This window comes from Pezoporus flaviventris, unplaced genomic scaffold (genome assembly GCF_033815535.1).
Source record: "Pezoporus flaviventris isolate CSIRO_AGI_PZ_B2104156 unplaced genomic scaffold, CSIRO_AGI_Pfla_v1 ptg000021l, whole genome shotgun sequence".
NCBI classification, from domain to species: Eukaryota; Metazoa; Chordata; class Aves; order Psittaciformes; family Psittacidae; genus Pezoporus; species Pezoporus flaviventris.
In genome coordinates, this window is record NW_026892569.1 from 3637667 (window position 1) to 3651528 (window position 13862).

The window sequence follows — 13862 nt, forward strand, 5'->3', positions numbered from 1 at the left end:
TTCAACACAACTGGACATTTTGCTGAAATTCAGACAACAATATTTATTTCAACTCTAACAATTTTGTGGATTATTCTTAGCTTTTACTTATTTCTATTTCAGACCAAATTTGACTGAACAGATCAGTGTTTGCCAAGGCATGTTTCAAGAGTGATCCTGTGCACTGTGTAACAGAGATTCTGCAGCAGAGCACAATTCAGAGTGCAGCCCATTCAATAGATACTGCACAGAAAAATACCAGGCAAAGGCACAATATAACTCTGTAGTACTCTGGAGTCGATGCAGGCAGAATACACAAACATTAAACAGATAATGCTTTCTCAATAAACCTGTATAGAAGCCCACAAGTCAAAGTTCAATAAAAGTATGTAACAGGTGAAGCATATTTGAGTTTTTCTGAACTTGCAGCAAGGAGCTCCCTAGAGAGAACTCACTCTGAGTAATAGAAAATTAATGTTTGGATAATTTTCTATATAAATACATAATTTATTCCATACCCGAAATTCCATATATGCATTCATACAGGACACTGAAGTGGTTCCAGGTATCACCAGTTTGCATAGAATAACCAAATGAACAAAAGAAATGCTTTAACACTCAGCTAGTAAGCGTAGCTTTCACCGGTAAGTGACCAGTGCATACAGATCCACAGGTTATCACAGAAGAGCCGCAGACCACACTGAGATAATGCTATCAGATCTTTCCTATATTGAAAAATAAGGCTGAGAAACCAGATTAAGGAAAATGTACCCTGTGCAGCTTCTTCTGAATCTGAACTTACTGTGCCCTGTATTCCTATGCCTGCCAGTTCACGCATGTTCTCAATAACCCAGGCTTCACTCAGGTCTGAAAGCAGCACTACTAGGATCAGGTAAATTGCACTTCTATTACTAACTCCTTCAAAACCAGGACAAAAGCACCACACAATTGACTTCTATGAAAGGCAGCTCAGGTGACAGACACTAAGCTTGGGCTCAGAAGGTGTACCCTACCTCAGTGACTTAATGCACAGGCATTAAGTGTTTCCACGTCGTCACACTCCCTCACCACTGCTGAGCAAAGTCTTATTAGGTATAGCCAGCATGGAAAGCTTGTCACTGTCTTCAGGTAGTATTATTTCTAAAACTGAGACCTGTCAGACACACACCAGCTTTGGGGAAGAGTAAGTTTTGTGTGTCAAAAAAACTGATAATCCATCACCCCCAAGAAAACCAGACTGCTTCTATCCTCCCTTCTGCACGTACCTTGTTCCTTCGCCCCAGCATACACCACTGAGCATGAACCTTTCTAAAATCTGGAAGAAGTACCAAGGCTCATCAATTACAAGGTCAAAACATAAAACCATCCTTGCTGTTGTAAAGTGTAATACAGAGTGGAATATCCCCCAAAATGGTTGGGATAAGTACTTCAAATGAAATAGCCATGAGCAAGGCCACCATGGAACAGGAGGCTTGAGGCCCACTGGAAAAGATAGAGGCAATACTGAAGCAGCCACTACAGCTGTGAAGAAACATTACTAAGAGCTAAAGGTAAGAACTGAGAGAAATTCTGAGGATGAGAACAAATCCAATTGAACAATGCAGGAGAACTGAGCTTGAAGACTATTAGGATGCCAATAGAATACTATCGAAGTTCATAATGAGAAGCTCATGCAGCTGTACCAACTGCCATGAAATAAGTGGCAGGGTGGTTTTCTGTGCAAAGTAACAGTGAGCTGTCTGCAGAAAGACTAGCAGAGAGCATGCTTGTACATGCTACATGGCAACAGGGAAGAAATGTACTTACTACTGCAAGTCTGCATGCGCATACATTACATTTGCAGTTATAATAGTCCAATGACACTGAAAAGTAATCATTTCTATGAGAAGCTGGCCTTTTGTCTTTCCTTACATGTATATTCTAGAGACTAAAGTTTATTAGGACTGGTTCATGATGCATATTTTACAATGGCAGTTAAAGCTTGACCTTTACACTGTAAACCCCACTCCCAACAGATATGAAGTGGCAGCATTTAAAATGAAACACTATGACAGGGCATGTTTCCTAAAGTAGCAAATGATCTCACCTGTATCACAACTAACTCTCCTCAAGTACTACAACTGCACATTTGATTATATATTTTTTTTGTAATATCAGTAAAAAGAGCAAGGAAGCTAAACCATCTTTGACAAAGATATATCAGCAGGCTTTTCAAATGTTTCCTGTCCTATGGAGACATCAGAGGATTATGAGACAGAAAACACAATGTCAGTGGAATGGGAATTAGTGGGGAATAATTCCAGCTGCTTAGTAGAATGGAGTTAGTGAGAAATAATAGCAGGAAACAATGCAAGGAAGTTTACTCACATCTCTTGCTTCACTTAGAACATGGAAGTGAAAGAGGCCTACACTAACAAAGGCACAGACTGCTTCAGCAAGTATTATCCTGCTGCTTCTTGCAGCAACTTGAGGATTTAGAGGTGTTTTTTTTTTAAAATCCTATGGAATTACATTCCCCCAATAGTTCTGCAGAATTCCAAATAATGATCTGCCTCCAAATCAGAACAAAGTTTTCAAACTAGTCAAAAAATACTAGCATACACATGGCAAGCAACAAAACTGCTGCCTATTTGTGACATAAGGAAACTACTATACAGGAGTTCAGAATACACCATTAAAACACTAAAGCCAAGAACAGGAACATATTCTCATTCATGTTCATTGCTAAGATATCTCCCCTCACATCTTTCCTCCAGCTGACAAACTATTTCATTGCTGTAACAAAATAATGTAAAGGCTAAGTTAATCCAAACAAATGCTAAAAAAATGTAGTTTAAAAGAGTTCACTGGTACATGAAACAGTATCAAAGGGTTAAAAGTACTTCTTGCCATTATCTTTGGTTACATTATGTAACTTACATTTACAACGATATAATTTACCAACAACTGTCCCTGATCCACCTGACATTCCTGTGGGCACTTAACTTAAGGAAGACATACAGCCCCATCTCCCATAGCATCTGGGTAGCTGCAGACTCAGTGGACCACCCGTCCAGCACAGCAGCCTTTGTGGTTGTAACTGCAACCAGTTACAGACAGTGTTGTTCAGAGTCATGATGATGCTATAGGTATTGCTTTATAATGACATGTATTAAACTTGACTCAAGAAACTACACAGAAAAGCATTTAAGTTAGTCCTCAAGGAAAGCAGCAAAAAGACAACTTCTGTCTTCAGGCTTAGATGAGGCACGAATTAGTATCTCAGATCTTCCAGGGAAACTATGAGGAAAGAATCTGACTACTAAAATAAATAAAAACAAAATGTATTTTAATGGCTGTTTATACTGCATTCAGGGCAAGAACTGGTAGAACTACATTACATCCTGGCCAGGGCACTGTTCCCTACTTAAACCTAGAACTATTTTACAGCTAATCACTTCCGCCTATAAATTGTATTTCTCCAGATTTTGGTACTCCACTACTTATTTCTTGACTCCTTCACTGTCAGTAAGCATCTATATTACACATGCCACTACAGTAAGTCATCAAAACTGTGTTTTGTAGATAGCCAGCCCCAGGGCAGGAGTGGAGGAAACACAGAAAAAAAAAAGACAAATTTTTACTTCCCACGCACACAGTTTTATTTTCAGCTTTAGAACCAAAGGAAAATTATAGTTTTCCCTTCTAGTCCAATAAATTATATTTTCTTGGTGCACTACCTAAATAATTGGTTTAGAAACACTTTTGCTATTGAAAGGGCAGAGTGATTTTAAATCCAATAGAATTTCCTAACAGATAAGAGAAAACAGATTTTAAATACAGGATCACAATTGATAAGTGATCCTCATATCCCATAATTCTTCTTTGGAAGAAAAAGTATTTCATTTTTGCATTTCACCTCTAGTGCTGCAGTGCTACGACTTTTGTACTGTCTCTTAAAGCCATTTCTACTTCAGAAAAAAATAGATAAGTGGATTTCTCATGCAAAAAAAAAAAACAAAAAACATACCCTATTTTAAAAAGGTCTTTCAACCACTGTGAAGTATTAAGACTAACAATTTTTGTATCTCTCCACTTTACCCAGTCACACTGATCCTTCACAAACTAGAGAAAAGGAGATTATAACAATTTTCCCTAACTACACCTGGTCTCACTAATGAAATTCCATGTTAGCTTCTTAGTAAAACATCAAGTCACTTAAGTAGTACATCACTTGTGAAAGTCCTAAGACTCAACACAACATTAAAAGAGGTTGAACCATAAACTCTGTATTTCACCTAAGGCTAACTCTTCCCATAGCAACTGTTCAGAAACAAAAACACTTGGAAGTAGCCAAGCAATCAAACTTGTGCTTCTGTTCACCGATAATAAGTGAAGTTTAGACTGGCTCTTGCAAACACAGCCATAATCTTGCAAACCATTAAGTGAATGGTTAACTTTTTACAAGATAGTTTAAACTTCAAATAGACAAGTTAACACATGTGATTGCATGATCAGGCTTTTACTGCAATGTACTGATAACACAATTACATTTATGCTCATAATATAACCAAATTTAGCAACATTTTTATTCCAGACCTTCCTTGTAAATGAAGAAGACTTCTAATTACAATAAAGACACACTCTGAAGAGCCTTATCATAGTCGCAGGGCTGGCTCATACAACTCTAACCCTTTGTTCCTCCCCTATACCACCTCTGCAGCTACGCTGGGCTTTGACATACCAGCTTACAGGGACAAAACAAGCTGGATCAATGAACTGAACCTCGTTAAAAACAAGCACTGCCAGAAAGAAAGTTAGTTTCAACTGTGAGCAGTTCCCTCCACTTGGTTACCAAGCAGCTACGTAAACAGTTCAACAAGCCCCAGTGAAACAGTGACACAAAAGCTGCATTAGCCAAGACTGCTGCCAAGAGAAATAAATACTAGTAAAATTACAGCCTAACCTAAACCTGCATCTACCTGCTCATAACTCACTCAGATGAATAAGCACATTGAAACAACTGGGGGCAGGGAGGTACCCAACAGCCTCAGATGAGCCTCTGCTTTCAATCTGTTAAGCAACCTAAGAATGCCATGGTCATGCTTTGATGAGAACCTTAAAAGTAATTTTAATTTACTCCATTACACCCTTTCAAACTAAGTTTACTAATTGCTTACAAGACCTGCTGCAACTATGTGCAGAAGAAATGGGGAGGGGGCGTGAGAACAATCTACATTTAACACATGAACTTGTAGTAGATCATCTTTAAAATAAATAAACAAAAATCAGCATTTGTCATTGACTAAGTTCAAAAGCTGAAAAACACTGCATAACTGCTAGAAACAGCAACAACTCAAAGCAAAAAATACTTCACATCTCACTTGTCCTTATTTGCCTTGGTCCTCAAATGGGTACTTTTTGTTTGTTACTTCAGGAACAGGCTGTGACTGAGTATGATCCATTGTTTTCCAATAAATAAGTCCGCAAACCATTTGTGTTTGCACAACCCCCGACTTCAGCATAATTTTTTTGCGAAACTGAGCTCTGAACTTCATGAAAATCCTAAGAAATGTCTCTACAAAGTATTATTTTAGATTTCATCTTCTCATTCCAAAGCAATCGGTTTACTACAGTTCTTAAACTATGTAATGTAATAGAAAGGCTCAAGAACGCTGAAGAAGAGCGTTCTTTCCATGTCACAGACTTGAGGGAAAAAAAAAAATGCCAAAGAAAACCATGGCAATGTAGGCAACCAGGGTCTGCATGAGGTTCCACGTAAGAGCTGCCAGTTTAGGTTTAAGCAATAGTTTGTAATAATCAATAAATGATAATAATCTAGATTTCCTAAATGGAAAAAAAGTCAGGAGTCTGCTCATTCTCCAAGTTTCACATCTTCCCAAGAACCTGCCCTTACACAATCACTTTAATTACTTTGAAATACATGTAATAGTGGCAAAAACAATACAAATAGCCTGAAGAAATATTCTAGAACAAGGAAAATACTTTAAACATATTATATAGCAAAAATACACCGTAGTGAGCCCATTCTAAAATAAGTACTACATCAAAATATTAAACATTACATGTTTCTGCTGAGCCAATGCCTTCTCTTCAAAGGGCAAAGTACATTTCAGAACTTGTTTTTCTTTCAAAACCATTAATTCAAGCAGTACCAGCAAGCTGCAGAAGGATTAATAAAAAGAAAAACCACAGCTACAAGCTTCTTACAAGTCGGAGGGATTCTAGAAACCCAAACAAAGCCCCTGCAGTCACTGGTTGCTAACAAAACACTGGTAAAAGCATGTATCTCCTGCAGAAGCCTGTAGTCTGGCACTAGGCCTCAAAAACAAGGAGACAGCCTGGGAGCCAGAAAGTGAGCAACTCTATAGCAACGCACCCAGGGAAGCCTTTCCCCTTCCTGCCAAATAGTGATCCGCCAAGGAAGTCACCCAGCACAGCACCAGCGCTCATCCTTGACAAGGAGCACGGCTGCTTCCAGCCACAGCGCACCTCCGGACGGGAAGCCGCCAGCGTGAGCTGCGAAAGGAAGCCCGGGAAAAGCGAAACTCCTGCGAGCTGGAAAACGGAAGACTACGGAAACACAGAGCAGTTCCCACAGATCTCCTCTGCAGAACGCACCTACCGGCGGTCCCCTCCTCATCAGAAGCACTTAGATGCAGTCACCACACAGCGTGGTGTACAAAGCCTGGAAAGAAATAATCTAAGCCATTCGTATCTTTATGTAAATAATGCTGTTAGATACTGTATACAAGAGATACTGCAACAGTATACAACAGACACTACCACAGTAAGCTAAACTTTCCACTTAAAAACCCCCAGATGTCATATAAAATGTACGAAGAGCAACAGGCTTCCTGTACTGAGTAGGACAAGACCTGAAAGAGCCCCCTGAACAAAGCTATGTAAGCCCTGTCAGATACAGCTACTAGCAAACAAAACTACTCCATCCAAAATTAAATGGGAACTAAAGCAAGCTTGTTCAGCTCAGGGAAGCCATATACAGGCAAAAAGAGAACCCAGGTGGCATCCCATTGACTCAGAATGCAGAAGTGTTCTAAGGTACAACTGAAGATTGCCAAGAGTCACACTTACATCGTCTCTCCAGTCTTAGCAACATGACAAAGAAACTGATCCAGTACTGGACACACTTCCTTCTTCCCTCTCTTCTCAAAATCTGTTGGTATGAGAATGACACAAAAGAATGGTAAAAGAAAATGGAACAGAAATTAAAAATAGTTATCTAAGCGATCAGTAGAGTTCCCACAAAATTATTTCCATGCTTTCACAATACTTCAGTTGCTCCCAAGAGCTCCACCAGCTCCCCAGCCCTGTAAAACACTTCATATTGTCATGTGGAGAAACATGCATCTGACTAGCAAAAGTTGATTTGCAACTTCTTCTGAGCAGCTACAACAGAGAAGGAGGCTGGTGTCCTCAGGCTGCATCCAACAAGGCAAGCTAGCACAGAAGCGGGCTGGGAAGGCAGGAGAAGAGCAGGTCGGGGCGAGAGCCGGGGACGGAAGGCAGGCAGGCTTGCGGGGGCCAAGAGGGCAGCAACCGAGAGCAGCCCCGGGCCTGCAGGAGGGGGGGAGCCGCTGGGGTCACCAACCTCCCTGCGCTGCTGCCCCTCACGCAGAACACAGCGAGCCCGGGGGGAGCACCAGGGCAGCGCGGACCAGGGGTTCACCACTCCCCTGCCCCACCGGGAACCCCCAGGCCTCTCGCCGCTCTGCGGGACCCGTTTCCCTCCTACGCGAGCAGCCCCTTCCCCAACAGCACGGGCACCCCGACCCTCGTCCGCCGGCGGAGCGGAGCTGCGGCTCCCTGCCCACAGGAAGGTCGGGGCAGCGAGGAGCCCCTGCCTCCCTCAGCGTGGGGACACGGCTCCCCCCACCCCCCGCAAACCCCGGCACCACCTTTCAGAGCCTCCTGCAGCCTCTCGATGTCCATGATCCGCCTGGGTGTCTCCCCCCCGCTGCGCGCTGCTCCCCTCCTCCAGCCCCCCCCCCCCGCCCCGCGCAAGGACCGGGCTGCAGCCGCCGCGCACACACAGAGACCCCGGGCTCAGCAACCCTCCAACATGGCGCCCGGGCCGTCCCCGTGCGCGGCCCCGACAGCCCGCCCTCCCTCCCTCCCTCTCGCCAGGGGGCGGGGGCGCGCGGGAGGGCGGGGCGGCTCCGAGGGAGGAGCCGGGCGGGAGGAGTGGAGGGCGGTTCCGTTGGGCGGGCGCCAGCTGCCGCTCGCGCGCTCTCCGCCCCTCGTTCCTCCTTCCCGTCCTCGGGCAGGCGGCTCCCGACCTCCTCATGTCGGCCCAGCCGCGCGGGTCCTGGGTGAAGGGGAGGGCAACGCGGAGCTCCCGCCTAGCGGGCGGGCGGCGGCAGCCCCTCGGGGAGCTCCTGCGGCTCCCTCCTCCTCCCGCCTCGAGCTGAGGCGGCGGGTCTACCCCACCCTCAAATCCGGCGCACAGATAACGCCCGACTCCCTTTTCCTGTGAAGAGTGAGCTGCTTTTTCCCGCTCTTTACTCTTCCTACCTCTCGCTCTTCAAGCCCCCCAGCTGCGCTCCGTGCCTGTGTTCAGGGGATGAGCCCTTCTACCACCCTGTGCCCTCCTGGCGAAGAGGAGGAGAAGTCCAAGCAGCCTCTTGTCACCACCTCGGCGGGATGCGGGGAGCCCGGCACAAAGCGGGTAAGCAGAAGCCAGCCGAACACACACATCTTGTCCACCCCACACGCTCCAGTAGGGCTGAGGGACATGCGATGGCTGTTCCTGGAAGGAGAGGGAAATGGTGATTTAACACACAAAAAGAAGTTGTAAATAACGTAGCCAGATACCGGTGCCAACTGTTACTCCAGGCATATGTGAGCCGGCACATCTGCGGTGCTTCACTATTAGGTAAAATGCCGATATAGCCCTGGATCGTGTCCCAGTCTCCTCCCGAGGCCTGCGCTTGCGAACAGCCCTGTGCCAGAGGTGTCCGTGCTCCCCTGCGGGCATATCCCGCTGCGCTCAGGGCTGGGGCTGGCCTGGCAGAGCACAGGGTTGATGGCAGGCAAGGGTGGTCAACTGTGCACAGCAGAAACTGAGCCCTGCTACTGCAGGAGAGGGAACAAAGAGATTGTGGTTATCAGCAGCTGTACTACACTCTCCAAGTGCCACCTTGACAACAGAGAACCTCCAACATGGCTGTGTTTCTGAGAAATGCTGCCTAATGTCAGTGACACAGTTTGTGGACCATCCCAAATAGCTAAGAGACCGACTTGGCACCCATAGCAAGCAGTCTTGTGCTGCGAGCTGCTTTCTTTGACCCCTGGTGTTGATTTTATCATGCAGGAGATAATCCAGAAGTTGTGCAAGTAATGGGCTTCACTGTCAACTGCATCACATAGAAACACTGCCTTTCCACAGAATCATAGAACAGTTTGGGCTGGAAGAGACCTTACCAGTTCCAACCCCCTGCCACGGGCAGGGCACCTTCCACTAGAGAAGGTTGTTCCAAGCCCCATCCAGCCTGGCCTTGAACACTGCCAGGGATGGGGCAGCCACAGCTTCTCTGGGCAGCCTGTGCCAGCGCCTCAGCACTCTCACAGGGAAGAATTTGTATTTAAGAAAATGTATGGCTTATAAAGAACCTTTCAAGTCTCTGACAGTTTGAGGCCTACATGATTCTATTAGGGATATTTAAGGTTTCATGTCTACAGATGCCCATACAAAATGTTTGTTTCATACTATTATGAAAACCTTTGTTACAATAAGCAGATTTTACAAGGAAGTTTCTGTGTTCTCTGCGAGGGCTGTGGTCATGCAGAGGGGAGCTAATGAACCTCCTCCAGCCTCTCTGCCTCTGCAGGTCAACAAGAGGAGGGAAAAGCATCAGCATGAGTTAAGAAACTGACGTTATGGGAGAGAGGCAAAGGTACAACTTGCCCAAACCTGTAGGGAAGGAACAAAACCCAGCAAACTCTTGTGAATGAGATGGCATTAAAACCCTGGTGAATTTAGCTGCTGTTTTGCTTCTGACCACTTTGTTCATCATAGAGACATGGACACCGTTAACAGTGGTCATTACTGGCCATCTTGCCCGTGCAGCCGTGCTATACCATGACTCTCCCTGCCTGAAGCCCTCTGCAGCATGTGTGCCTTTACAGTAATAGACATTTCCCTTAACTGAAGCTACACTAGTCTGCTTTTATAATAATACAATAACACTCTACATGGAGAGCAAGTGAAAAATCTCTTTAACACAGAAAAAAAGCTGTGTTGTGAGAAGAGCTAGAAGAGGATGGGACAGAGTTGCAAAGCAAGCAGTGTATACTGGGCTGAAAACAGAAGCACTGAGGCCCATATGCAGATAAACCAGCAATTGAAAAGGGCAGTGCAATTCAGACTACAGGTTTGTCTACACCCTTTTCCTTGAAGTCCACTTTATTGTTTTAAAATGGTATCAAAGTCCATTTGAAGTAACAAAAATACTAGCTTACCTTTGCAACCCTCAGCAAAACAGAGGAGCAGAGACCATACCTTTCCTAGAGCAGAGCTTCTCTCCTATGACTTCTACAGCCCAGCTGACCACATTTCCCTGGCAGCAAGAGGATATCCCAGCCCAGCTTGCTCTTTATAATAATTCACAGAGCTTGTCACATGCTCTCAATTTTCAGCTCCTCCTGAGGAAACTGCATTTCCCAGCATGACTGGTCTTAAAGAATCCCACCAACCAAAACAAGCTTAGAGAGGCAGAAACATGCATATTCATGTCCAGTAGAGTAACAAATCCCACTCTAAAAACCCTAGGAGAGCAAGTTCAATCATCCTTAGCAATATCCCATTCCATTTACAGGTGTCACCAACACCAAGTAAATAAAGCTCATACTTACCAATTTGAAAAGTTGTATTGTTAGCCTGTTCCTTTAAAACAGAAAATACAAATGCAGTTGTTTCTAACATACCTGGAGTCACAATTGAAAACTGGGACAACAAAGCATTTCTTCACTAAAAAGGCAAGTTGCAGGAGAAAGAAATAAGAAATACACTCTCTCTAAATTCTTGTGCTACGTTCTATGGAGAAATAGGAAACTAATGCCAGAGTCTGTAATCTCATGAAAGAAACTCAACTGATTCATTAAGTGCTTTAGAGCCACTTCTTTGCACTCAGCAAGTTGCAGATGAGGTTTGATGCTAATGCTGCACAGTGCAGTGTGTGTGCTTGCAGCCCTCTGACTTTCTGCACCTTTGCTATTGACAAGTTCCACATTTCCCTGGCGCTGCTGTGTCACACAGACCCTGCTCCAAGGGGGACCCTGGAGGACACGGCTGGTCTCTAAAAGTGAGCTATCAGCTAACAGGCCAGTTTCTACAGGATTTACCTGGTACGAAATTCCTCTGATTTCATTCCAACCCTTTTATGTCTTATTAAAAGTGAGCTTCTATTTTCTGAAGAGTAGCATTTATCAGACAGCTGTCATACAGCAAATAAATTATCACTGCGCTAGGTTGGGGCTGAAGGAAGATCTTTGTTTCATATTCTGGCAGAATCCACAAGAAAAGAACCAACTGTATGTTAACATTGACTTTTCACTGCTGAGAAGCTCTTCTAATTCTTCCCATCTAGTCAGACTAGGTGGCAAATCTTTTCCACATCTAAAAAATGAAAGCGTTTTATAGTTCACACAGGTACATGAGGGATGCATAAGAAACAACTGGGTTATATCTACCACTCAGCCATAAGCTTAATTCAAGCCTTGCTTGCCGTTGGCTCATGCTGGCTTCCTTATTAGCCAGCCAAAGGCAAAACTTCTGGGAGAGATAAAATGTTAATGTGCTGGTTACAAATACCTTTTAATTCAAATGACAAAACACTGCCAATCATTAAAAACAAAAGACAATAATATGACTGTGTTTTGCATATAGTAGCAGACTGCGGAAAGCAATGCTTCTGATTAGTTTTAGTTTGATGTGCCTTCACATCCATGTGGGCACTGACACACCAGAAACTCGTATTTCCTTCTCTTTCTTGAAGTCTTCTTTTTGATACTGGTCACTGATAGAGAATGAGCACATGCATCTACCAGCCACTCCCTGTTTGCACTGAAAAAGTATTTCAGGGAGACAGGAATCTCTCATTATTAAAAATGTCAACTTACAAAAAATACACACTAAAGCCACATTCCCTATCTTCTGATCTCCTGCCCTCCTAGCACAGGAGGAGCAGTAAGAGAAAGTACCTCCCATTTTCGAGCCCCCTTTCTCTCTTCCTCTTCCTATTAGAGGAAAAAAGACCAAATAACAGACCTCTGAAAGCTTTTTGTTTTCTATAGGAAAGACATTTTAAATTGCATTTTTTTTTGGGGGGGGGGGGGGGCGAGACAAACATTGAACATGAAGAGGTTCTGGGAATTCAATGGCAGAGGTAGATTTAATGAAAACACTGTTTCTCTGGGTGTGTTGTTGTCTTTTGTTTGTTTTTTTGTTTCAGGGAAAATGTTTAGAGATACACAAATAATATCTACCTGTTTCTGAGGAAACAAGAACCACATCCTCTGGAGTAGGAACAAAATAAACCCCATAATTATTTCTATGGAAATAAAGCAAAGAAAGCGCATGAATGACTTGTGTATTTTTGTGGTAACAAGGATTATTTCACATGCATTTCAGGATGGAGCTCAGCTTGGGGGAGGTTTGCATATTTTGAAACCCATATCCCCTTAACTAACTGAATCATGTTTCAATTCACAGCAAATGATCTTTCCCTTCCACTTTCAAAGGAGAAACATTTAAATACAACCTTAGAATACAAAAACACTCATAGGCACCTTCATTGATGTGTGATCCCCAGCAAATGGGTTAGGCAGTCATCCTGTGTTTCTTCATTAATGAAACAGGAATGATAATTACTTTTTTGTAAGGTATTTGGCACACCTTGTAATAACATGCACAGAGAGTATGATTTCATTTGGTGTCAGTTCCTAATGCTGCTGGCAGAGTATTTACTGAGAATCAACAGTGAAAACAATCACCTTGTTTGGAGAGGAGATGTGGTGGGTTTGAACATTTAACTACAGAACGAGGAGAAACTGTCTGACAATCCAGAGTGAGTTTTTCTTCTTGCACTGAACTTACACAATGCTTTGTTCAGGTTTACATTTTATATTTGTTTTCAAGCCTCTGCAAGACACTTTGGGACTTTTCAAAGAGAGCAGGTCCAGGTCACATGTACAACACGAGTCCAGCTCAAGTCAAGTCCCCACAAGTTTTCTTACATCAATCTGAGCCCATGGCAAACCAGGTTTGCAGTCTCCTTCCCAAGCTGTTTTCTCACACCTTCTTCCCGTGCATCCGCAAGACAGAAAGCTTCATGTCAACTGCTTGACAAACTGCAGGATCATTCAGATTAAAACCAGATTTGTTTTCCCTCCCGGAGCCCCGGGTGTGAGGAAGCCAATATTCAAAACAAGCTGCCCTTTAGCAGCTCTGCGCTGAAGAGGTGGGAGACCTTTGTTTAAAGGTGTGTACTCTGCGAGGGCACCTGCCTTGCACTGGTCTAACCACCACAGTGGGGAATTAACCACCTCCAGAAAGGTTTGGGAAGGACGCTTCTGCAGGAAGAGGTCAACTGATGCCACTTTATTCTTTAGAAAAAGGGCCATGTCATTTCAGCATCATTATTTCAGTATGACCAAAATGGGTTAGTTCTAAGACACCATTACACATTGTTGGACTATACTGTATTTTCAAATAAAAGCAATTATGATTTATTTATAGAAATGTAGAAATCAAAACAAAACATCTTACTTCAAAAGAAAACACAGCCAAGTGCTTTGTTAATCTTAAATGGCCATTCTCATCTTGGTGTTTTGTCTCAATTTTCATTTTCATTTCAAAGGAA

General features: G+C 43.6%; 1 protein-coding gene across 1 annotated transcript in view; it reads right to left on the reverse strand.

The window, feature by feature from the left end:
- PPP4R2 (protein phosphatase 4 regulatory subunit 2) overlaps positions 1–13862 on the reverse strand; it is a 67154-nt gene that overhangs the window by 22785 nt on the left and 30507 nt on the right. The window contains exons 2-3 of the mRNA XM_061455720.1: positions 7899–7948; positions 7075–7156 (exon numbers count right to left, since the gene is read on the reverse strand). Coding sequence (XP_061311704.1) covers positions 7075–7156; positions 7899–7932 — 116 coding nt within the window. The 5' untranslated portion in view covers positions 7933–7948. The remainder of the gene's footprint in view (positions 1–7074; positions 7157–7898; positions 7949–13862) is intronic.